General features: G+C 36.6%; 1 protein-coding gene across 1 annotated transcript in view; it reads right to left on the reverse strand.

Moving 5' to 3' along the window:
* LOC137628022 (protein mono-ADP-ribosyltransferase PARP3-like) overlaps positions 1–27,629 on the reverse strand; it is a 398,487-nt gene that overhangs the window by 62,044 nt on the left and 308,814 nt on the right. Inside the window, exon 10 of the mRNA XM_068359393.1 lies at positions 18,494–18,585. Within this exon, the coding sequence (XP_068215494.1) occupies positions 18,494–18,585 (92 nt within the window). The remainder of the gene's footprint in view (positions 1–18,493; positions 18,586–27,629) is intronic.

Raw genomic sequence — 27,629 nt, forward strand, 5'->3', positions numbered from 1 at the left:
ATCAAGTCAGCTTTGAAGAAGATCTTCCTGGTTGGGTTTAACATTAACCTGGCGGATTCCTATTTCTCATCTATTCCAAAAGCGTGTGCTAGGCTTCGACCTTCGGTTCGGCCACAAAAGGTCTCTTGATTTCTGAACGATGTCCTCAAACTTGCGTCAGACACGGACAATGAGTCCTGCGCTTATATCACTCTTCTTAGGAAGACTTTATTTCTAACGGCTATGGCCTCAGGTGCTAGAATCTCAGAACTAGCCGCTCTCTCACGTAAACCGGAAAACATAGATTTCCTCCCTTCAGGCGAAGTACTACTTTCTCCAGACAGAGCTTTCCTAGCTAAAAATGAGGACTCGCAAAATAGGTGGTCCCCTTGGAAGATTATCTCTCTTCCCCAGGATCCTTCTGTGTCCAGTGACTACTCTCAGGGCCTTTTTAGCTAGGACTGCCACCCGCTCGTCTGGCTCCTTATTCATCAGGGAACAAGGGGGTACTATTTCCATTCAAGGTGTCAGACAACAAATCCTCTACTTCATTAAACATGCTAACCCGGAATCATTTCCCCATGCTCATGATATACGGTCAGTAGCTACCTCCATCAATTACTTCCAGAATATGGACTTTGATGACCTTAAAAAGTATACGGGTTGGAAATCTCCTATGGTTTTCAAACGCCACTATCTAAAGAACTTACAGGCCCTTAAATACCCTACGGTTGTAGCGGGAAATCTTATCTCTCCCCATTAATCTCTGCTTATTCCTTTCTTCCATCTCTTCTCTCCTCCCTCCTACCCGCCACTCACACCACGTCGCCACTCTCCTGGGTGGTACGTTAGCCCTAAGTTATTTACTATGTTTAATTCCTATGATTTAACTGTTATTGTAATTACCATTCATTTAATGTTTAGTTATGTTTAGACATGTAAGATTAATACCTTTTGCGTCTGGACACTCAGATGATTCCTTGTCTTCATATTTATTTAGCCTTACGTCCCCTATGTCCTTTGGCTAGTTCACAATTTTATGTTTACTTACAGTTTTATATTATATTATTGTCTCACATGGTGTTTGTATTCTCCTCATTATGTTATTATTGTATTGGGCTTGGAAGGCATTCTCTGGTACATTTTCACCGGCCGTCACAGGTCGCCCCAGAAAAGGGATTTTGACGGAGGAAAAATCTATTTCTGGGAAGAGATCTGTGACGCCCGGTGACACCCTTCCCGGTTAGTTTGTACGGACCCACCCCTTTTTTCCTTGCCAAGCCATATGTTCTTGCAGAAGGATGACCTAGAGGGCGCGCTTGGTAGGTGTCGGTGGCGTGGGCCAACTGTGTTCTCTAGGGCCTGTTACGGCCCTTCCCTTTGATGGAGGAATTATCTAAATGGAAGACAGCCTGTGAATAGTGGTTTTCACACGCCCCTGTTGTATACACGACACCCACAAGGTGTTCGCGCGAGGGTAGTAACCTCTGCATGCCATGATTTTATCTTTCTCTAGTATATTTGGAAGATTTATATTAGAAAAGTGTAAAGTAGGACTTCTTTCACCGGGCGTCACAGGTCTCTTCCCAGAAATAGATTTTTCCTTCGTCAAAATCCCTTTTTTATGACAACTGATGGAAGTGTGATCCCCTGCAATTATTGAAATCATTCGTCTCCTTTTTTTACCATTTTCTCCAACCTTCCTACCTCCCATTCATCAGGTTTTGCCTCTTCATTCCAAATTCTACAAAATAATCTTGTAATTACTCAGCAAGTCACTTCATTTTAAGCCAAAATCTTCTCAGCAGTTATTCCATCGTCATTGTATCCCAGGCCTTTCAGTCTCTTTAATATTTTCATAATAGCTTCGACTTCACTGAATTCATTCATGAGTACATCAAGTTCTTCTTCAGCTTCAGGTATGGGAATCGAATTATTCCCTTCATATCTCATATTCATGACCTCACTAAAATGTTCCAATCAACGTTGCCTTTCTTCATCTTATGTTGATATAACAGATCCCTCTCTCATGGGTATATATTTCTTTTTTGCTCCAGTAGAGATTTCATTAATAATTCTATGAGCAATTCTTACACCATAGCCACTCCCTGAATTCATAGCTTTGTGAGCCACATCTTCTTTCCAGTCTAAATATTTTCTCCAGTCATTCCTGGCTTTTCTCTTGACCTCACAATCAATAATGGAATATTTAGCATGCTCTACTTGGTAGTTTTCACTACTTCCTTGGAAACTTTCAACAATCAATTCCTGTCTCTGTCTCCTTTTCATATTATCCCACGTATCATTTGATATCCATGGTTTTCTCCTTGTAACTCCAAGCCCAAAAACTTCACTACCAACCGAATGATCTATGTTCTTAATTTCACACAATTTTTCATTAATTGTCTGCTCGTCGTCTCAAGTCTCTGAGACTGCAAATCGATTCCTACATTCAAAAGCAAATTTTTCTCTATGCTCATCTTCTAGAAACTTAGTTATATCAAACCTATGTATTCTATCTACATTTCTGTTGGGGGCTTTCAGTTTTGATTTTAGTGGGGCAATGAGAAGCTGGTGATCACTATCACTATCTGCACCTCTAAAGCTTCTTAAATTTCTCAGTCCTCCTCCTTTCTTTATTAATAGTAATGTGATCTATTTGATTTTTGTAATTGCCTCATGGTGAAGTCCATGTATATTTGTGAATGTCCTTGTGCTGAAAGTGTACCTCCAATAACATTGTTTGTTGAATAAAAACCTATAAAATATGCTCTGCTTTCATTTACAACTTTGCCAAGCCCCTCAACACCCATCACATTCTCTATACCTTGATTATTCCTTCCAACTTTAGCATTGATGTCACAAATCAAAATTTTCATATATCTCTCTGGGATCTCATCGACTGTATTACACTCTGTAGTTCTTCATCGTATTCATATTTCCTTTCTTCAGAGGAATCAGTTGCTGGTGCAGAGCAAATTATAATGCAGTACTCATATTGCACTGCTTTGATGTAAACTTTGCAAGTAGCAATCTACTATTTACAGTTTTCCATTCCGCTTACACCTTTTCTGCTCTCTGAGTCATTATCATTCCTACGCCTTCGCTTCCAACTCGATTTGTTCTTCCTGAATATATATATATATATATATATATATATATATATATATATATATATATATATATATATATATATATATATATATATATATATATACATATATATATATATATATATATATATATATATATATATATATATATATATATATATATTGCCTTGGTCTAAGGTTTCCTTACCAATCCCCTACAATGTATTTCACTTAGTCCTAAGATATCCAAACTATATCTTAAAAATTCATTCTCCACTTCCTGTAACTTCCCAATCTGATTTATGGTTCTAACATTCCAACTACCAATTTATAAACCAGGAGATTCTTATCACCCTGCTATGACCGGGACTGTAGGCCATTCTGTCATTTTCACGTTCCATAGAATGACTAAATCCATAGAGGATTCATTGGCTAAATTCATCAAAGGATAGCCAGTACCTTGTTGATGCTCAGTGCTTATCATACTAAGGCAAGTGACCCCTGATGGTCCAGGCTGATTCCAGTAAGGTCATTTGCCAAGCATAGGGATTAAAAGCAGAAGAGACATCTTGTTTATCACCTTAAACCCAGTATATATGTATATGTATATGTATATATATATATATATATATATATATATATATATAATATATATATATATATATATATATATATATATATATATATATATATATATATATATATATATAATATATATACATATGATATACATATACATACATACATACATACATACATACATACACACACACACACACACATATATATATATATATATATATATATATATATATATATATATATATATATATATATATACACGTATATACATATATACATACATACATACATATATATATATATATATATATATATATATATACATATATATATATATATATATGTATATATATATATATATATATATATATATATATATATATATATATATATATATATATGTATGTATGTATATATAATCGTCATCATCTCCTACACCTATTGACGCAAAAGGCCTTGTTATATTTCGTAAGTCGTCTCTATCTTGAGCTTTTAAAACAATAGTTCTCCATTCATCGTCTCCTTTACGCTTCATAGATCTCAGCCCTTCCAACTCTTCTAGTGGAGCCCAGTTGGAAGTTAGGTGAACTAATCACTCTTGGAGAGTGCAAAGAGCATGCTCAAGTCACCTCCACCTACCCCTCACCATGATATCATACACATATGGCACTTGAGTAATCACTCTTATTGTTTCATTTCTAATCCTGTCCTGCCATTTAACTACTAATATTCTTCTGAGGGCTTTGATCTCAAATCTACAAAATCTGTTGGATATTGTTTCATTGTCATACAACGACTCAGGTCCATACAGTGACACCGATTTCACTAAAATGATATATCGTCTGATTTTTATATATAATTTCAGGCGATTTTATTTCAAAATTTTTCTTAACCTGGCCCTTGTCTGATTTGCTTTTTTCAATCTTCCATTAGAATCCAATTCTAAAGACCCTGTGTTATCAATCATAGCTCCTAAATATCTAAATGATTCCACCTCATTAATCCTTTCTCCTTCCAAAGATATTTCATCTTCCATTGAATATTCTGTTCTCATCATCTCTGTCTTTCTTCTATTCATCTTAAGCCCAACCTTATGTGATATTTCATGCATTCTGGTTAGCAAACTTTGCAAGTCCTGTGGTGTTTAGCTAATAAGGACAGCATCATAACCATACTCTAGGTCAGACAATTTCCTGTTACCAATCCAGTCCAATAATTCTCCGCCATCCCCAACTGTTCTACGTATTAGAAAATCCACGAGGAAGATAAACAATATAAGTGACAACACATTCCTTGGAGTACTCCACTGTTCACTGGAAATTCACTTGATATGACTCCACTAACATTAACTTTGCACTCCATAATAATACAGGACTCCACAAAATTGGAAAGTGCACACTAATAAAGGATTTTTCATAGTCCACAAATGCCATCTAAAGTGGATTTCTATATTCTACACATTGCTGTCCAACATGTCTTTAAAATGAAAATTTTGTCAGTACAACTAATACCTTTTTGAAATTCTGCTTGTTCATCTCAGCTTTTCAATATCTTTCTCTCTAGTCTCTTTAGAATGGGGATACTATATATTTTCAAGACAACTTACGTAAGTGTTATGACTTTTATTATTGCAATCAGTCAGTTCTTTTTTTTTTTTTTTGCCATTTTCACCAACACTAGTAGCTCTCATTCAACAGGTTTTACCCCTTCATACTACATTGTACAAAACATATGTTTTTGGAGTTAACTGGCGAGAAAAATTGAAAGAGGTTCTGGAGAGAAGAGGTTAGTGGAAGAGGAAGCCTTTGATAGAAGGCACTGAAGAAGCAGTATCAGGGAACCGAACCCTTATTGAATGGAATACGGTAGGAAATAAGAAGAGCTAAGAATAATTTCAAGACAAAAGGTTCACCATAAATTCTAAAATTCTATCATTGGCAAAGGAAGTAAGACTAAATCAGGGAATCGTTTGCTTGGGCAGGTGAGGGTTGCTAAGTATTATTTTTCAAATCTGCAAACATTAAAGGTAATATTCCTAATTGGCATTGTGGGATTAGGTTGTCAAACTGTTCTTTTTCCAAATGCTATATCTTTGTGTTAAAAAATTGCGGTCAAAGATTTCAGAAGTACAACTACGTCGCTGAAATTTTGCAAGAATCTTTCTTTGGGAAGAGTTTCACCTGCAGCTCAAGTTGTACCCATCAATATTCGGTTAAATTTCATGGTTTGACTCGCATTCTTTTGGGAGATTTATGGCTTATCAATTTGGTGTCAAATTATGGTTTCTGAGATATCAATGAACGTACGTTCAGTATACAGTTTGTTTAGTTTGTCGGGAAGAAATATATATTTTCATTGCACTCATTACATTATCATCATCAGCCGTTACTAGTCCACAGCAGAACAAAGGCCTCAGACATATCCTTCCACTAGCGTCTGTTGATGGTCTTTCTGTGGTAGTCCACACCCGCAAACTTTCTTAATCTCTCTAGGGACCAAATCTGTTATTTTTAATGCCCATGTATTGTCTGTCTTTCTCATTATATGCCTTGACCACCGACCTCACTGAGAAAGTTGACATTCTTGCCATGAATATGGAATCAATTAAAGCAACACTTCAAACATTGATAGACCAAAACCGGAGAAACAGACATTTGCTGCAAAGTTCAGAAGGAAAAAATCTGTTGATAATAAAATCAACTAATATAACTAAAATTACTGAAAGAAAACGTGAGGTTGAACAAGCACTTAAAGACATTCCTATACTTAACACGAGGTCAACTACGAATGTAAATGTTATAAACTTTGCAAAAAATATGATCAGAGAAGAGGCGGCAAACAAAATTCAGACATTGGTGGCTGACACTGAAACGTGAAAAATCGGAAAACTAAAACCAAAAATAATGATATGCAATGTATACAATGATGAAGATGATGCAGTCAATGCTTTGATTCAAAGAAATCGCTGCCTGGACCAAATCCAAAATATAAAAGAAGATAAGTGTAGTCCTGAAGAAAAATGCCTCGGGGGGGGGGGGGGGGGGGGGGGGGCGCACTATGTGCTGAAATGTATTCCTGAAGTTCGGAGGGCTATTCATGATAATGGGGAAAAAGTTTAATTACAACGGGGTATCTATAATATACGTGATAGGTACCATGTGTTCACCTGCTACCACTGTCAGAGGTATGGACATCTTGGAAAAGATTGCAAGTCTAAGAACGATGATAAAGTCTGCAGGAAATGTTCAGGGAGACACTCCACCAGGGAGTGTAATTCACAAGTGTCAAAGTGTATAAACTCCACAAAGTTAAACAAACCAAGTGACCACACAATAAATTCTACAGACTGCAAACCTTATGACTTGGAATTGAAAAGATTAGTGGGAAATACTGATCATGGTTACTAGGGATGTCATAAACTGTGGCTATGTAAATATACAATCTGTAGGTAATAAGACTTCAAATTCGAGAATTGATAAACGAGAAATATTTGGATATGCTAGCATTATCTGAAACATGGATAAATAACTTGGACAAGGCAAAGATCACTGAAATGACGGCCCCCCCACTCATGCCTTCTTTCAAATACGAAGAGAAAGGATGTCTGGTGAGGGTGTTGGACTCTTTTTCATAAAAGTTACTCAATTCTCAAAACGTTCAAAAGAATTAGTGTAACAGGCTTTGAATATATAAAAATAAAATTTACGCCCAAAAACAGAAGAATATCCTTTGTAACAATCTACAAACCTCCTAGAACAAACACTAGTATCTTTTTTGAAGAATTCGGTGCTCTAATTGAGATGATTATCATGGAGAAAAACGAATTGGTTATCTGTGGAACTTCAATTTTTGGATGGATGACGCATCAAATCCTGACGCTTCGGCATTTAGTGAGAATCATATCGACTAGTGAATAATGTCAACTGTACAACTACTTTAACTGGGCATACGTTAGACTTAGTTCTAAGTGATGACATGAATAATACAGTATCTGATATAAAAGTTGAAGAGAAATGTACTATTTCCCCAGTACACAAACTTATTATGTTTAGTCTACCTCTAAAGAAACATGCATTAGTAAAGAAAATAAACTTTAGACATAAATCAAATTTTTCTCCTACTATATTTATTGAAGAAGTTAAAAAGAAAATAAATGAGGCTGTCAACATTCCCTGTTATCATGATGACCAATGTCTGTTATGAGCTAAGTGTGCTAACTGTCTTACGAACACTTATAATAAAGTGAGTAAAAGTGAATATGATACCATGTGGCCACCGATGTTAAAGACTATAACTGTAAAAGACCAATCTCCTTGGTTTGATGGAGAGACTTATGGGGGTTTTACACGGTCAGACATGTTGGCCAACACGCTTGACAACACGACGTTTGAGAGAATGTTTGAACGTGTGAAAGGGATAAACATGTTTGACCAACGTGTTGGACGGATGTCTGACAGGGCCTGACTTTTGTGGGCGGAGCTTGCTCGGTGCATGTCCATGTTTGAACGTGTGAACGGTCATCAGTCTCGAACCGTCATTCATACTCAAATCTCGCCGAGGTAACATCTGTAACATCTCCTTCAGTAACAGGCATAGTGTATCAGCTGCAAAATGAGTGACACGTGTGCCGTTAAGGATAAGGAAAGGGAAGTAATGATGGATTTCACATATTACTATGTACTGATTTTCCTCAATAAATTAACATTACATATTGCATATCATAACCCACCTTTAAATAATCCTTCTTAAGTACTTTGTAGATGGCAACACAAGTTTCTGGTATAATCTTGGATAAGGTGCTAGTTCCCATTACAGCTGAAAATTTCAAGTTTTGCAGAGATCGGCCTGTTGCCAAGAAACGCAGTGTTGCGATCAGCCGTTCATGAGGGCTAATGGACTTCCTCATTACGGTGTCTTTACATGTAATGAATGGAGTGACCATATTCAAAAGTTCTAAATATGTTGATTCATCCATGCGCATATAATTGCGCCATTCATCTGGGTCTAATTTCAGCTCTTTCATTAAATTGGTATGTGATATTTGCTCCCTTTTAAGCAACCAGTCCTTTGTCCACTTTGAACGCTTCCTTTTCTTTTCGTTGAGGGCAATCACTATCCCGACTGCCATCACCTCGTCTAGGGTAAGTGACATGTTGCTCCTTCTCCTTTTGGCACCGACTGAGGTTGTCTGTCAGTTTGGTTTGAACGTGTAAACACTCTTCAAACATGTTGTGTTGGAGGTTTGATGAGCGTGTTGGCCAACATGCTTGACCATGTAAAACCCCTTTAGGTAAAAAAGAGGGGAAAAAAGACAAAGAAGGAAAGTGGAATAGGCTAAAAACTGAAAGTACTTGGGTAGAATACAAAAATGCTGCGTGTCAATATAACTACCAACTAAGAAGGAAAAAAAGTGAATACTATAAGAGAAAGATCCTCGAAGCAGCAACAGACATAAGTAAGTTACATCATCTCCTGAAGGGTATAATGGGAAATGTAAAAGAAACAAAGCTACCTGATGGATACAGTGACCAGGAACTAACAAATAATTTTCTAGTATTCTTTAAAAAAAAAAAATCAACATCAGATTAATGATACACCAGGCACACAGACAAAATTAATACGATTTAACAACATAACACAAGATGACCACCAGAATCAACAGAGAAAAGAAAACAAACTGCGCGATTGATCCTATGCCAATATCTGAAGTAATTGGTGAGAGAGACTTATCTAGTCAAGCCAAAATAATAATGAGAATAGCAAATGCAAGCATTGATGAATTTAAGTTTCCTAAATCTGAGCAAATGGCTATAGTCACACCAGTTCTGAAAAATGCACTGGACTACCAGGAATTAAGCTCATATAGACCTATTTCAAATCTATCCTTTGGCTCAAAAGTGCTTGAATATATAATTCTTGAACAGCTAGTCAGTCACTTAGAAGTAATAGAAGCTTTGCCTGACAATCAATCTGCTTACAGAAAACTATACTCTACAGAGACAGCCATCTGCTCTGTTCTAAATGATATGCTAGAAATGATGGATGAAAATAAATGTGGTATCTTAATACTGCTCGATCTCAGTGCTGCTTTTGATACAGTTGTGCATGAACTGCTACTAAATGATGTACGGTCCATCGGCGTTGAAGATTAAGCCTTCAAATACCTAAAAGACTACTTAGTTGGTAGAAATTACTGTGTACAAATTGGAAACTCTTATTCATCATATGAACCCTTAAACAGAGGGGTACCCCAGGGGAGTGTACTTGTCCCAATCTTATTCTGCATCTATACTACTGGTCTATCGAAAATGCTACAAAGGCATAGCGTGGAGTTCAAACTATTTGCAGGTGACACACCATTTTACTTCTCCATAAATAATATACATGACACTACTGAAACTCTAAACCAAATCCTTCATAATGTTACAGAATGGATGACATTTAAACAACTAAAATTAAATGAGAACAAAACTGAATTCATGATGGTGGGTAAGAGATACACCGTGAGAAACTGGGACGATATTCAAAAGAACATAAATAATGACTCTGTTCCAATATCTAGTAAAGTTCGAGATCTAGGTGTATTTCTTGACTGTAACCTGTCTCTAATGTCCAAATAAATACAAAAATTCTGAAAAGAAACTTGTGATAAACAGTGTATTACCAGGATTAACTACTGCAACTCTATTACAATTTACCAAAAGTGCAACTTAAGAAATTACAAAACATAGTAAACAGAGGAGCAAGACTGATAAAAGGTGTCCCACCTAGAGAAAAGATCACCCCTATACTAATCGATTTACACTGGCTGCCGATTAAAGCGAGAATTGAATTTAAAATATGTACAATAATCCACCAAGTTATCAGAACCGGTTGTCCAAAATACTTGAGAATTTCTACATATTGCGCAGCCAACAAATCGTGTCAACACGAAAATAGTTACAGATGGCTTCAAACTGTTGGAACCTAGATATATGTCTACTTTAGGCTCTAGAGCCTTTAAATATGCAGCCCCGAGACTATATAATAAGGTCCCACGAAACATTCAAATGATTGAAGACATTAAGGCTTTCAAGAGGAATCTGAAGTCTTCTTATATAAAAAAATCATACAACAGTGAAGAATTAACAGTAAATGAACAATACGTGATCTGAAACGATAAATACTCTGAACGAACAAGGTGAAACAAAAGCGGAGGTCCTGTAGAGAGTAGTGTTCTCCTGCTGTATGGGACCGGAAAAACAGCCATCAAAGGAAGTAAAGTAAGTAGCCATGTCCATTTCTTTTTTTTACAAGTTGTTAGAATATCCTCTACTGTACATTAGTTTGCTTTCATATCCACGTTGTTATTTTTCTGTTTCTTATTGTTATTCCCATCATTATTCTTTCCATAGCTCCTTGAGTTGTAACTAGCCTTTGCTCTAAGGCTTAAGTAAGACCAAGTTTCCGATGTACAAGTTAATACTGGTAGGACCATTTATCTAAATACTTTTCTTCTTAGAGAAATTGGTATTTTACTTTTCATAATCTCATTTTATTTATCAAATGCCCTCCATCCCATGCTTAACCTTTTAATTTTAGTCTCATGTCTTAGGGAAACACTTACTTTCTGTCCTAAGTACATACAGTGATGCCTCAGGATACGAAAGTAATTCAAGATACGGTTTCGTATCCTGAGTCGCGTTTTACATGTAAATAGCCTAATCCATTCCAAGCCTTACGAAATGACACCTTTTCTTCCATAAACACGCTAAACTGTAGTAATAAACATGCAATGCAGCCATTTCTATCATTCAATAATTAACCCAACCGTTAAAAACAGCCTAATCCATTCCAGAAACCACTGTGAGATTATTCAATAATGTAGTTATAGCCTAGTTATCCCCCCCCAGCCCTAAGAAAACGGTCCGTTTTATTTACTACTGTATAAAAGTTACGGTACTGTATGTAAAGCATTTGGATCAGTGAAGGTGTATTGTTACCTGTACGTACACCTAAATTAAGGATTGATACCCTGAAAAAAAGGTTAGAGTTAATTAACAAAAAAGTTGAAACTTACCTTTTGATTGAGACGATGTCCGATAGCGAAGTCGCGGCAGAGGAGGATGGCATAAGGCAGAAAACGTAACAAGTGACAGACTACGTACAGTAATTTACACACTTAACACATTAACACTTAAACTTTACGAAATAAAAAAATGGCAGAAATAATTAACACTTAACATTACGTATGGAAAACTATAAAATGAAAAAAAAAATTACTTTAACACTTAACGGTAACATAAAATTTTTTTTTTTTGCTTTTTTATAACTACGTTTTTCATATTTTCTAAATCTCTTCTACTTCTTCATCTCTTTCTTTTTTCTGTTTCTTTTCTTTACTTTCACCTTCTAATTCTTCATCACTTCCTCTTTTCTGTTTCTTTTCTTCACTTTCACCTTCGTCTAGGCCTACTAATACCACTAGCCTCTTTAATAAGAAACTATCCATTGAAGCTTGTTTCTGCCTACTTTTCAACACATTTCTAAAATGCGTTAGGCAAACATCATTGCAGTGTTGAAGCGCATGGTTGGTATAAACTTTTTCTGGATGTTCCTTTTCGACGTAGTCTGCCATTTTATGGAAACATGCGAGAATTTCCTTAATGTCTGCCGTTTTCAAAGGTGTAACATCCTCCTCATCACCGCTAGAGAACTGCTCTTGAACAACACTCACTTGCATCGTCTCCAACTCCTTCAGGTCGTCAGTCGTCAACTCCTCGTGGTGCTCCTCAATAAGTTCATCTATATCCTCAGCGCTAACTTCCAGCCCCATGGACGTACCAAGATGTACGATGTCAGCCACCTCAGACTGCTGAATGGGTTCAGGATTGTCAACGATCTCGGCTTCGCCTCAAGGCTTCCTGAACCCCTCGAAGTCTCGTGCAGAGACAGCATCAGGCCACAGTTTCCTCCAAGATGAGTTCAGGGTACGCCTCGAAACTTCCTAACAAGCGAGATCGATGAGTTTGAGGCATATCACGATATTAAAGTGATCTTTCCAGAATTCACGCAGAGTGAGGTTTGTACTCTCTGTGACTTGGAAACATCTCTGGAAGAGATGCTTCGTGTACAATTTTTTAAAATTTGAAATAACTTGCTGGTCCATGGGCTGGAGGAGAGGGGTGGTGTTAGGCGGTAGATATAGGGCCTATATGAAGGAAACTCGGCCAGAAGATATTCCTCGAGGCCAGGAGGGTGAGCTGCAGCATTGTCCAACACCAGCAGACATTTCATAGGGAGGCGGTTTTCTTCCAAATATTTTCGGACAGTCGGACCGAAGCAGACATTCACCCAATCAATGAAAAGTTGCCTCGTTACCCAGGCTTTAGCATTCGCCCTCCACATCACGGGAAGGTTCTCCTTGATGACTTTGTGGGCTTTGAAGGCTCGGGGATTTTCTGAATGGTACACCAGCAGTGGCTTTATCTTGCAGTCCCCACTGGCGTTTGCACAAAAAGCAAGGGTAAGCCTGTCCTTCATAGGCTTATGTCCGGGTAGCCTCTTCTCCTTCGCTGTGATGAACGTCCGACGAGGCCTTTTCTTCCAAAAAAAAGTCCAGTTTCGTCGCAATTGAAAACTTGCTGCAAACTGTAGCCTTCCTGCAGTCAACTCGTCGATCGTTTTAACAAAGGCTTTGGCTGCCTTCGTGTCCGAGCTGGCTGCCTCCCCATGCCGTACCACTGAATGAATGCCAGTCCTTTTCTTAAATTTCTCGAACCACCCCCGAGAAGCCTTGAACTCTGGGGGTTCCTGCTGGGATGTTCCTTCTCCTGCCCCTTCTTCGGCCTGAGAATGCACGAGATCACCGAAAATGGCGGAGGCCTTCTGGTAAATTGTAGTCTCAGTGATGGTGTCTCCTGAGATCTCTTTGTCTTTGATCCACACAAGAAGCAGCCTCTCCATCTCGTCATGCACGTGGGTTCTCTTATTTGAGAAAATAGTGACACCCTTAGGTGCCGCTGCTTTGATGGCCGCCTTCTGCTTCAGGATGGTGACTATCGTAGATGGATTCTGGCCATACTCCCTGGCGATCGCACTTAAATGCATGCCAGACTCGTACTTTCTTACTATTTCAAGTTTCGTCTCCATCGAGAGCATCGTTGTCGTCTTCTTTCCTTCGGCAACATTCTTGGGACCCATGGCTACAGCAATACGTAATATAATACACTACGTACGTTATATACAGTACTATGTATAGTAAACACTAATACAGTACAGTGCACAGTAACGAATGTTTAATAACGATAACACGTGGCGTACGAATGTACTGTAGATCAATACTACGTCAAACAAGCGAAAGCACACAATGTCTGTTAACGATACTGGGGTCGGAACGAAAAGAGAGAGAGAGAGAGAGAGAGAGAGAGAGAGAGAGAGAGAGAGAGAGAGAGAGAGAGAGAGAGATGAATGCCCGTGCTTAAGCAAGCTTGGATAGTTGCCGACCAATAGGAAAGCAGGATCTTATGGCGTCGGCTAGCATCTGAGTAGGGAGATAACCAATGGGTGAGTGGGAGGCTGTGAGTGAGTCTACCCAAGTTCAAAGTCTGGCGGCGCGCGCTTTTTAAACTTACTCTCGGCGAAGATTTGGGATCTCGTAAGGTTTTCGTATCCTGAAATTTTATTCGTATACTGGGGCATAAAAATCGTCTAATCACTTTTCGTATCAAATGTTACTGTGATGCTCAAACATGGCATTCATGTGAAATATGTTATCAATAACTCTGGGGTCCAAATACTTTCTGAGAATTTTACGTAAGCAGAAACTTTCGTATCCAGAGGTATCACTGTATATTCATTAACAGTCCCTAGAGATTTGTCATAACTCTTATTTGTTGTCTCTGCATTTTCATTGAACGTTATCTTAAGTTTCACTCGTTTTCATTTTAGGTTCCACATTTCTGCTTTCTCTATTCAAATTTTCTATCATCTATTGTAATTCCTCCCATTATTCCCTAAGTACAACTATGTCATCTGCAAATATTAAGATGTTAATGTATTCCCCATTAATATTAATTCTTACATTTTTCAAATCTAAATTTTTTTAAAACTTCCTTTAGGCATGCTGTGAATAATTTAGGAGAGATGGGGTTTCCCTGTCTAATTCCTTTCCCAATCAGAATTTTCTCACTATCTTTATGATGTTTTATGATTGCTATAATATCAGTATCATTATTATTAAAAGCTAAGCTATAACTCTACTTGAAAAGCAAGATGGTATAAGGCCAAGGGGTCCAAAAGGGGAAAAAAGCCCAATGAGGAAAGTAAACAAGGAAACAAATAAACTACAAGAGAAGTAATAAACAATCAAAATAAAATTTTAAAATATTAACATTGTATTAGATCTTTCATATATAAACTATAAAAACTTACAAAACAAGAGGAAGAGAAATAAGTTAGCAAAGCATGCCCGAGTGTACTCTCAAGCAAGAAAACTCTAACCCAAGACAGTGGAAGGTCATAGTACAGAGGCTATGGCATTAACCAAGACTACAGAACAAAGGTTTGCTTTTGGAGTAACCTTCTACTAGAAGAGCTGCTTACCATAGCTAAAGAGTCTCTTCTACCCTTACCAAGAGGAAAGTAGCCACTGAACAATTGCGTTGCAGTAGTTAACTCTTTGAGCAAAAAAAAAAATTGTTTGGTAACCTCAGTATTATCAGGTGTATGAAGACAGAGGAGAATGTGGAAAGAATAGGCCAGACTATTCAGTGAATGTGTAGGCAAAAGACAAAATAAGCCATATCCAGTAAAAGGGATCCAGTCTAGCAATGTTCGGCCTGTCAATGGACCCAATAACCCTCTAGGAGTAGCATTTCAACGGGTGGGTGGTGGTGACCTGGCCAACCTAATACCTACTATCTATACATCCAGTATCGATGGCTTCAAGTGTTCTAAACAAAATATTCTTTAATTCCTTACTTTTGAAGGGCTTTCATTACTGCTGAAGTTTTGACAGAATCAAAAGCTTTCTCATAGTCTATAAATGCCATACATAATAGTTTGTCATACTCTTAGTTTCTTCATTAGCTGGTTAATTACATGGTTATAGTCAATTGTTGAATACCCACTCCTAAAGCCTGCCTGGTATATTGGTTGATTAAAGTCTAGCTGTCTTTCAATTTGGTCTATTATTATTATCATTATTACTATTGTTATCATTATTATTATTATTATTATTATTATTATTAATAATAATTGCTAAGCTACAACCCTAGTTGGAAAAGCAGGATGTTATAAGCCCAGGAGCTCCAACAGGGAAAATACCCAAGTGAGGAAAGGAAACAAGGAAAAAAAATATTGAGTAAACTTATAGGGAGAAAATTTTTCAGGTCTTTTGTTTCTCCCTTTTTGTGAATTAGTATAATGATAAGGCTTTTCCAAGCTGTGGGTATAGAGCATTCTTGCAGACATATGATGTATAGTTCAGAGAGTTTTACCACTATGAAATCTTCTCCATCTATTATTATATCAATTGTTAGGCCATCTTCTCTTGCTGCTTTGCCTCTTTTCATGTCTTTCAATGCTTTCTTTACTTTTACCGTTACATTTGGTTACATCTGGTGTTTCATTATTTCAAGTGGTTAAAGTTATTTCTTAAATCACTATTTGTATACCACTGTATAAAAATCCTCTCCAATTTTCCTCACTATCTCCATTGCAGATATTTCCATTTTCATCCTTTGAAGCAAACATCTGTTGCTACCCTGTTCCAAGTGTTGTTTTCATCAATTTTAACCTTCATCCTTTCTTTAGTGTTTCATCAAATTTGATCTCAATCTGTATACGAATATTTTGGGTTTTTAGTTTGTTTATTGTTTTGGATAGTTCTGCTAATTCTATTTCATCTCCATGAGGTTTGACCATCATTTCCAAACTTTTCTTTATTAGGTATTTTGGTCCTTTCTGATAGTTTTCCTTGATCTTGTATATACGGTATATGTTTAGACATACATACATGCACACACACACACACACACACACACATATATATATATATATATATATATATATATATATATATATACATATATATATATATATATGTGTGTGTGTGTGTGTGTCCCATGTCAACGGATAATGAGACATCAGAACATGGGTTTTTTTCACTTTATTACAAAAAGGTTTGTGAATACACTTGTACACAGTTCGATACTCTCAGACGAGTACCCACTTGCCCTTATGTTCACTCGAGTGGCACTGACTAACCCTCGACAAGTAAGACGCAATGTTGCTCTATCAATATGTTGAATTGTTAGCATTTGTGGAATTCTCCACTGTGATGGAAATATACTGTCACCAATAGGGCCTCAACACAACACCTTATGAGAGTTTATACACATCATGTATAACAGAGTTCAGTGATCGCGCCAGCCAATTTATGACAGTCATAGTACTCTTAAAAAGGTCCTTAACCTCGCAGTATAAAACACATATTTTGCATTATGACATATATACAGTATATATATATATATATGTATGTATGCATGTATATATATATATATATATATATATATATATATATATATATTTTATGTATGTATATATATATATATATATATATATATATATGTGTGTGTGTGTGTATATATATATATATATATATATATATATATATATATATATATATATATATATATATATATATATATATATATATATAATGTATGTATGTATGTATGTGTATATATATATGTGTGTGTGTGTGTGTATACATATATATACGTATACATATATATACATATATATATATGTGTGTATACATATATATACGTATACATATATATATGTATACATAAATATATATATATACATATATGTATATATATATATATATATATATATATAAATATAACATTAAGTTCCTAGTTCTCTTATCAAGATTACTGGGCTTTCAGTGCCTCAGTAGTAGCTGGTGATATGGTTTACAAGAAGTTAGGTTCCTTTACTTTTATTAATGGATAAATTTAAACACTCTTAGAGGTATTTAGTAACATAATCTGGAGCATAAAATTATAATTGAAGTTGTGAGGGTTTGATGCCGGAGCACCCAATCACAGATGAGTATTTCTAATACAAAATTTCCCATCTCTTTTCTTCATGGCCTACCTCCATGAAAATGTGGGAGACAGCAATATGAACATCAGGGGAGATTCATAGAAATATATAGAATTTTGATAAAATATTACTTTTTTTTTACTCTTTGGATGCTCATAAACATGCCCAACTGCTTCCCCCCTGACTAATGAATTCAAAAGAATAAGACATTAGTTTCAACTTAGAAACTGACAAGTTAGGTAAGGTAAAGCTTTACCTCGAGTTGCCATTAGTCACCAGATGCTGCCTTGGTGGGCTGGAGGAGTAGCCTTTTGAAGGGAAATGCAAGACATATTTAGTATTTGTTTAATAATGTCACTGCTGAAGTTGGCTTCAGGCGACAAAGCAATATAAACCTCAGGTGATTATAAAAATAACTTTTATTAATAAGATTCCATTAATTAACTCTACACTTCACATTGAGACACCCATAAAGCGTATCACCTTATTAGAATTGCACTGATTTTGTACAATTAGCAAATTTGTTATTGGTAGAAAGTTACTGTAGTCTATACCCTCTAAAGTTTGCTACATATAAGTTTTGATTTCAAAATAGTCATCCTAAATGAGATTTTAACCATAAAATTAATCTTTGGTGATCATATCCTTTCTAGAATAAGTGAAAAAAATAATCTTTTATGGGAAAAATTCAAGTGCACTGATTAAGTGAATATTTTATGAAGGTATCTTACTTTAATACTAACCTGTCCTTTTCTCCTTTACGATCAATTCTCCATACATCAAGTAATGGCCCTTTCCTTGTATTCGGACATGCTTTTGCATATTCTTCTATCAACTGAAAAATAAAGTGCCATTATTAATACAGCTCAAATAAATTTAGCATACAGATGAGCTTTAATGAACACAACATTAGTTATATCTGTACACAATACATCCTGTTATCCTATGTAATACTACACCTAATACTTTATATTACAGATCAGATTATTGCTTAGATGCATTCACTATTAAATTTTTTATACTATAGATATGGGAATCTCCTTAAATGTGTCATGGTACAAACCTAACAATAGCTTTCACTCGAGTAAAAATATCCATTAAACAAGAATTTACCAAGATGAAAATACTGCATATGTTCTACTAGGGATTATTATTATTAAAAGAAGGAGTTTTACCAGCCCAATGAGTCAAGCTTGACTCTCACAGGGCTGGTCCGAAAAAAAATCGGGATATAAAGAAATATAAGATTATCAAAAAATCAATTGATAAGGAAAAAAGATGAATGAAAAAAAAGAATTATATATATGTATATACAGTATATACTTATAATCTTTAAATCTTCTAAATATGGGTGAATAGATGGATGAATATATATATATATATATATATATATATATATATATATATATATATATATATATATATATATATGAAATCTGAGTGATGAAAATGATTAACAATATATTAAATCTATGTAATTTAAAATGAATTAATAAAAAAAAACTTAGGTGAAAATTTAGATTCTATCAATAATACGTGAATTCCTTAAAAAGGTTAAAATTCTAGAAACAGAAAAATTACTTGATTCAGTTAAAATTTCAGAAAAAGTTTTCTGACCAAAACATATCTCTCTCTCTTGTTGGAAAACTTTACAAACCGAAAATATATGTTTAATAGATAAAAAAGTATCACATTCACTGCACATTGGAACAGTGCCGTGAGGTGTACTCATTAAAAATTCATGGGTTAATCTCGAGTGCCCAATTCGTAATCTGGTTAAAATTACTTCTGTTCTCTTGTTCTTTTGTGTCGAGGAATCCTAAGGAGCAACCTTGTTTAATTTGCCTTAATTTATTATTTTCTGGCACATTATTCCAAACATTCTGCCATTTTTCCAATATGAAAGGCCTTAATAATGTAATCAAATCTCCAACTGGGAGGTCAATGTTTTGTTGTGGTAATTTAATGGCTTCTTTAGCAGCAGCATCCGCCTTTTCATTACCAACAACTCCAACATGAGCCGGTATCCAGCATAACTCGACACTTACACACTGAGAAGATAATTTATTTATAAGGTCTTTAATTCTTAGGATTAAGTGGTTCCTATGAGTATAGTTTTTAAGGGCCACTATGGCACTTTGAGAATCTGAATAGTTGACAAATTTAAAATTCTTTCTGTCTTCAATGGTTTTAATCATATTGATTGCTTGTAAAATGGCATATAACTCTGATGTAAATACTGATGATTCTTTTGGCAACGATAATTGTTGTGTTCCATCTAAAGATACTGCAGCACATCCAGTAGCCATTGTGGATTTAGAACCATGAGTATATATTGCATAGTGAGGACCTTTTCTCTGAATATGTTCTATGGTAATTTGCTTGTGGTGACGGAGTATAAGTGAATTTTTTTGATAAATAAAACAGATGAGAACAGATTCTTGTCCTTGTCATAATCCAAGGTGGGGGAAATAAAGATGGTTGGATAAGATTTACTTTAACGTTTGTTGATTGTAACAGTCTGTTTGCCCTAATTGGGAATGGTGGTTCATGGTTGTTTATAAATATGTCCCTCTCATTAAAAAGCTTTTTTGTTGGAGAATTAGTGGATAAAATTTTCAATGCACTCCGCATTGTTACAAAATCCCGATGCAAAGACAATGGGGGTTCTCCAATTTCACATAAAACTGAGAGATTTGGGGATGATCTAAATGCTCCGCTACAAATTCTCAGGCCTCGAGTGTGTATTGGATCTAAAGATTTCAAAGTTGCTTCTGATCCTGAACCATAAATTGGGCTACCATAATCAATTCTTGATAATACTAATGCTTTATACATCATTAGTAAAGTTGATCTCCTTGCACCCCAGGTTGTGAGATAATTTCCTCATTAAATTAAGAGCACTGTTACATTTGGATTTGATGTATGATACATATGCTTTCCAATTCAAATGGGTGTCAAAAATTAGTCCCAAAAACTTTACCTTATCTTGAAATTGGATTTGAACGTTCCCCAATGTTAGACTGATATCTTGGTTTTGCTTCCATCTACTGTTTTTATAAAACATTATGGCTTGAGTTTTTTCTGCCGAAAGTCTAAAACCATCAGATGCGGTCCACGCTAGTATTTTTCTAGTGGCACTATTTAGAATCCTTTGTAAATGACGCAGGCTATTGGAGGAATAGTAAATTGCAAAGTCATCTACATATAGACTACTTTGCACTCCTTGTAGCATTTGATTAACAATGTCGTTAATTGCCAATGCAAAAAGAGTCCCGCTTAAAACACTGCCTTGCGGTACACCACTGTCAAGATTAAAAGATTCGGAGTAAATGTTATCAATACGAGTTTGAAACGTTCTTCCACCAATAAAATTTCTAATAAAAATAGGAAGGTGTCCTCGAAAATCATTCTGATGTAAGGATTTTAGTATCGAGTGTCTCCACGTTGTATCATATGCCTTTTGAATATAAAAAAATATGGCTATTGTGATCTGTTTTCGTTCAAAGCCTCTACGTATATAATTTTCTAAGTGTGAAAGTGAATCCAAAGAAGATCGTTCTGATTGTGAGCCAAATTGAGAAGTTGATAGAATATTATTGCGATGTAAACACCAATTTAGTCTATAATTTACCATTTTTTCCAGTAATTTACATATGCAACTGGTTAATGAAACTGGTCTGTAATTGTTTGGATTACTTGGATCTTTCCCTGCCTTTACTATTGGTATTACTATTGCATGTTTCCATGCCTTTGGAAATAGGTGTTTGGTCCAAAGATGATTGTAAAAATCCAATAGATATGCTTTAGCTAAAGGGGCTAGATTTTTAATCATATCGAAATTTATCTTATCTTTACCCGGGGCTGTTGACCTACAATTAGATAAGGCAAATTCCAACTCCTCTTCAGTGAATCTTTTATTGTAATATATATCCTCCATAGTATCAAAGTTCAATGGTGTTGCTTCTTCTCTTCTTTTAATGACTCGAAAGTGGGCATCTAAATTATGAATGCTGCTTATATTTTCAATATTATGGCCGATAATATTGGAGATTGTCTGAGTATCATGTATTAACGAGCCGTTATGCATTAATGCGTGTCTCGCTGGTTTGCTGTAAGAGCCATTAATCTTCCTAAACTTCTGCCACACCTTCTGCACAGAAGTATTATCCGATATGCTTGACACGTATTTTTGCCATGAAATTATCTTGCCTTTAATTACTTCCTTTCTGAATTTAGCAGAAACCCTATTAAAATATGGTTTCAACACACTAATTTCTATTGCTATGTCAACCAGTTTGTTTATTTTATTCCCTAACATTAGGGGACCAGTGCTCAAATGTTTGAATCTTTTATTTAGGGTTTCTAATTTTCTTCCAACTGCATGCTTTTCGTTTATCAGCTGGGTTAATGTCTCAGACCACCATGGGACTGAATGTTTTAACTGTCGGGTGCCAGTCAGAGGTATCGATTTATCAGCCGCTTGTGTGATAAAATTCACAGTCATCATTTGTTTTATCATGATCTTGGGAGTAATCAAAGGGAGGCACTTGCTTAGTGTAAAACTTGAACTTATCCCAGTCAGCTTTATCTGTATTATATCGTTGAATCGAAGGAGTTGGTGTATGTCCTAATATGGTAATCAAAATAGGAAAATGATCACTGGTAAACCGGTCGTCTAAGACATTCCATTCGAACCTATCAACAATATTATTGGAACACAGAGTTAAATCTATTGACGAATAAGTTCCATGAGCTTTTGAATAGTAAGTGCTACTCTCTGCCTCATTCAATATACAGAGGTTATGATCATTCATCATCTGTTCAACCTTTGAACCATTTATGTCAACATTAACACAATTGGTGTCCCATATGGAGTTATGGGAGTTGAAATCTCCTAGTAATAGTATATCCTCTTGCATATTTGGGAGTACTTTAGGTAGATTTTGTATATCATAGTTGAAAGAGGGTTGATTGTACATATTATAGATATTAAAAGTGTCGTTATTTAGATGTAATCTAACTCCAGATAATTGAAATTCTGATGTGTTGAATATTGAAGCATCATAAGTTACTTTATTATGAACATATACTACAGTCCCTAAAGTATTGGGAGAAGGGATTGAGCGAGATGCTAAAATGTAGTTTCCTATTGAAGGAACAGTATCATTAGTATGTTGTAAGCATATTGCAATAGGGTTATAATTTTTCAATAGTCTTTGGATTTCCCCTAAATGTAAACGGGTTTTAAGACCATTAATATTCCACTGAATTATGTAAGGATTGAACGTTACGGCAAAGAAGATAAATTTCCACTGGGTAAGGCATTATTTCTGCTTATTCTGTTGGAGACGGGTTTCTGCTTGACTACGCTAGTTGTAGTTTTTGAATCAAGATTTGGTTCCTTGGGTATGGCTCCCTGGGTTTTACCCTTGTTTGTATTAGCTTCCTGGGTGTCATTTGGATTAAGGTTAAGTTTTTCTATAAATTTTTCCAGTTGGAGGGTGCCTGTTGCACGTTTCTTTATTAGATGGTCAACACACATACAACCAGCATTGTGGCTTTCTAATTTGCCATACTGGTTTTTGTTTTTGTTCTTAGTAAAATTATCTATTATATTATTCATCTTATGTACATTTAGATTTTTAGGGTCATTGAATTCTGCCATGAAGCAAACGTTACAACCACATGAAACTTTGTGTGTTGTATTTTCTGCCATTGTTTTACGTGAAAGCATTAGTTTTCCTGTCATACCTAGAACTGGAGAAGGGCTTGATTCTTTAATGGGTGCATTATTATTCGACTTGCTTTCACTTCCTTGAGGGTCATGGGGATTCCTATGGACTTCAACGTTTATCACTTGTTTAGTGATGTGGTTATTGACTGTGTTAGGTTCAGGTCCAGAGGTTGGGAGTTCGTAATTTTTCAATATCCATTTCAATTGCATCTGGCATAAATTCTATATTATTTGTTTTTTTTGGGTTTGGGTGGTGTTGTATCTTCAATTACTCTTTTCTTGCTCACGCATTTTGATTTATGGGGCTCGATATCAACCATCTCTATTTCTCCTATGTTTTCTATAGCCCTACGGGCACTGTCTGTGGCAAGTGTGTTGAAACGGTTTTGCAGTGGAATACGGTCTTCTTGCTTTAAGGGACCATTTTGGCCTACTTTGTTATTTGGTTTTTTGTTTATTCTACTGCTATTATCGTTTTCCAGAATAGCTGGAACTGGATGAGAGTTCTGTGGCTTGCTGGAATTAATGGAAATCTTGTCGGGCCTTGAGGGATTTGTTGATGAAGGTGAAATCTCAGGATATTTAGATCCAGCAGTAACTGTGGGGTAAGTATTCCTTGAATTATTATTTGACTTTACGGGATTGGACAAAACTCTGGCATATGTTGGATTAGAACCATTAAGTTTTTTCCTTGCTGCACCAAAAGTTATATGCTCATTATTGGCAGTCTCAATTATTGATTGCTCCAGTTTGTACTGAGGACACAGTTTAGAATTGGGAGAGTGAGCTCCCTCACAATGGAAACAAAACTTTTCATGAGTAAAATCTGCGGAGGTATCATGGAATTCGTTGGGATCATCAAATTCGGAACAAATATAACATCTTTTCTTATTAGTACACTTTACATTAATGTGGCCATACTCGTAACACTTATAACGTTGCATTGGTCGTGGGTGGAATTTCTTGACCGGAATGTTGAAGTGTCTGATCTTGATGTAATCTGGTTGGTAATGTGATGAAAAGATTAAACAAATTGCATTATTATTCCCTTTCAGTTTTTTAGCTTTAAGAACGGTAGCTGGGCATCTTTTCAGTATATCTTCATCAGAAAATTCACTAAGATCTCTACTATAAATAATTCCTATTGCGTGGTTGTAAGAGTGGTGAGGAGAGACTCTCCGAATTATATCCGACGAGGAAGCTTTAAAATTATTCAATAATACAGCTTGAGATCCGTTACCTGCTTTAATAAGCAGACAACGGCCATAGCGTGTTAAATTTCCCTGTGGAATACAGCCTACCTTTTTTTCAATACATTCATACCGCTTTATCAGATTATTACAGCCCTCCTTGTATGAAGCAACATACCAGACTGGTTCTGGTACTATTCTGGTATTTTCCAGAACTTCTTCATGCAAGGCAGAGCATTTGGGTATAAAGTCATATTCCGAGTCTAAAACATTTTTTATACTATGCAATTTCACTCGACAAGAAAGGTCAGAAACTTTACCATTTCTTATTTCATGAAAAGCATTTGTAGCTTGTAATGTGTTACTAAAAGTGACATAAGCCTCAAATTCTTGTTTATCTTTGCAGAGCTGCAGTTTCATTCTTGTTATATCTCCAAACTTTTTCAGAACATTAAATAATTTTTCATAATTCCCATTGCGAGTAATTCCCTCACAATATAGGACCCTTAAATATTCATTTAAACTGCCAGTGTTTTTATTTCTCTGGCATCTGGGGGAAGTTGGAATGAAAGGTTCCAGAGTAATAGCACTGGATGAATGCGAGTCCATCGAGTGAACTATTTTCCTGGAAGAGTCAGCCAGAGAGGAAGCGGATTGGTCGTCAACGGGTTTCGGTGGGTTCGCCATAATGACGAGAAGATTAATTTCATCTGGATATTCCCCCCACCCACCAAGGAGCCACACTTAGAGGACGGGTTCATCCCTACAATTAGGGCCGCCCTAGGGGCAATATCCAGAGATACACCCCGCCCTCAGCACTTGAGGCGTCATGACGGCCGTCAACGTCAGACCCAGCACTGAGGGAAAGGTTTGACATAAAACTTTCCCCTCGCTCGGTCACGTCAGGTACTCGAGTTCTTTTGAGATGGCATGCCGTCCATCCCACCTGCGTCAAATCCAAAGAGGCAGCCAAACCATAATCAAACATAAGCCAAAGTCAATGACAAGTTCATGTCCAAGAGTTGGAGATGGGAGAAAAAAGTAAAAAAACAAAAGGAAAAGAGAAAGTGCTGACTAATTTAGTTGGATCAACAGCTTGGCACCAAGGACCAGTGGGGAAGCAATTCCCACCAAACATCGGAACCCAGCTGCTAATCCCTAAGCCCTCCATCCACATCAAGGCTTCAGCATCTGGGGGGTCTACTAGGGAGTGACATTATCTCTCATATATGTCTTATTCTCTTATCCTTATTTCATCGTAAAGCTTTCCTCTTGAATTCATGTGTCCTAGCAGATTTTGTGGGAAAAGAGGAAGTGGCCTTTTGGTATGTTTCTACCACAATGAATTTTTGTGAACTTTCATGTATTCACATTTAATATATACCACTTTCTAACTAGAACTGAATATTTGCTTAACATTATTGAATGCTATTTAGAGATGAGAAAATTATGGTCTGGGAACTTTCCTAAGACTTCTTCAGAAGCTCCATTTATCAATGTTTACACCCAAAACAATTTATAAAAATTTTTCCCATTCTTTTTTCTTTCAAAAGATATATGACCCTACTAAAATGGTGATATATTTTAGCACCTAATGGCAAGGAGCACCAGGAGTTTCTCATTATTCAGTGTTTATGTCACTACAGTTACAGTATGTGACGAAGGAGGGAGAAGGTTGTGAACTCAAAGGCAGGATGCAATCAACCGAGTTGTTTTATTAAGGAACACTCTCCTTTATATACAAAACCTCAAAGCAACAGGACATAACATGTTCGAGAGACAGACAATGTCACAGAGCAAAACCGGAGACATGATCATTCAGGTTCTTTTTAGTGCTAGGGAAGAGCGCAGATACAAGCATAATATATACAAAAGGAATTATGTACAATTGTGTGACACACGGTTGGTACATGGCTCCTCCTCTAAAAATGACATACTGAACATGTTAAATAGGTGTCCTGGATCTGGAGAGGTAGGAGTAAAAACTGCGCCGATTAGCGGCAGTGAGTGGCTGTAGAAGTCGATGGTTGGGGTGCGAGCGAGTGGTGGATGATGGGTGGCTGTGTTGCCACTCCGGCTCGTAACGGGGTAGGCGAGTGTATCCTACGGCATTCATAGGCGTGTCCTACGGCATTCATAGGCGAGTGTGTCCTACGGCATTCATAGGCGTGTCCTACGGCATTCATAGGCGAGTGTGTCCTACGGCATTCATAGGCGTGTCCTACGGCATTCATAGGCCTACGGCGTTCATAGGCCTACGGCATTTATAGGCGTGTCCTACGGCATTCATAGGCGTGTCCTACGGCATTCACGTCAGCTTCGGTTGAAGTTGAATAGGTGTCCTCTTCGTCACGAGTGGAGGCGTTGATGGAGGTTTTGAAGGTCATGAAGTGGCTGTCCATAGGGGTGCGAAGTAGGTTCACCTCACGAGGAGAGCCGTCTGCGGCAGGTTGCAGGCGAGTGATACAGGTCATTTTCCCAAGGGTGAGCGAAGCCCTTTGGTCCCCCAACGGTTGTTGAGAGAGCTGAAAAGGCGTTGCTATACGGGCGGCTGGCGATGGCGAGTACTGCTGCAGAAGGTATGCGTTGACGGCGTCATAGTGACGGTGAGAGGTGGGAGGGGAGGAGCGAGTCACTCCGGGGTCACCAATGTAACGAAGGAGGGTGAAGGTTGTGAACTCAAAGGCAGGATGCAATCAACTGAGTTGTTTATCAAGGAACACTCTCCTTTATATACAAAACCTCAAGGTAACAGGACATAACATGTTCGAGAGACAGACAATGTCACAAAGCAAAACCGGAGACATGATCATTCAGGTTCTTTTTAGTGCGAGGGAAGAGCGCAGATACAAGCATAATATATACAAAAGGAATTATGTATAATTGTGTGACACACGGTTGGTACAGTTACATCAAGAAATGGCCAACTTCAAGATTGTGAAAAGTGTTTCT

This window comes from Palaemon carinicauda, chromosome 2 (genome assembly GCF_036898095.1).
Source record: "Palaemon carinicauda isolate YSFRI2023 chromosome 2, ASM3689809v2, whole genome shotgun sequence".
Classification (NCBI taxonomy): domain Eukaryota; kingdom Metazoa; phylum Arthropoda; class Malacostraca; order Decapoda; family Palaemonidae; genus Palaemon; species Palaemon carinicauda.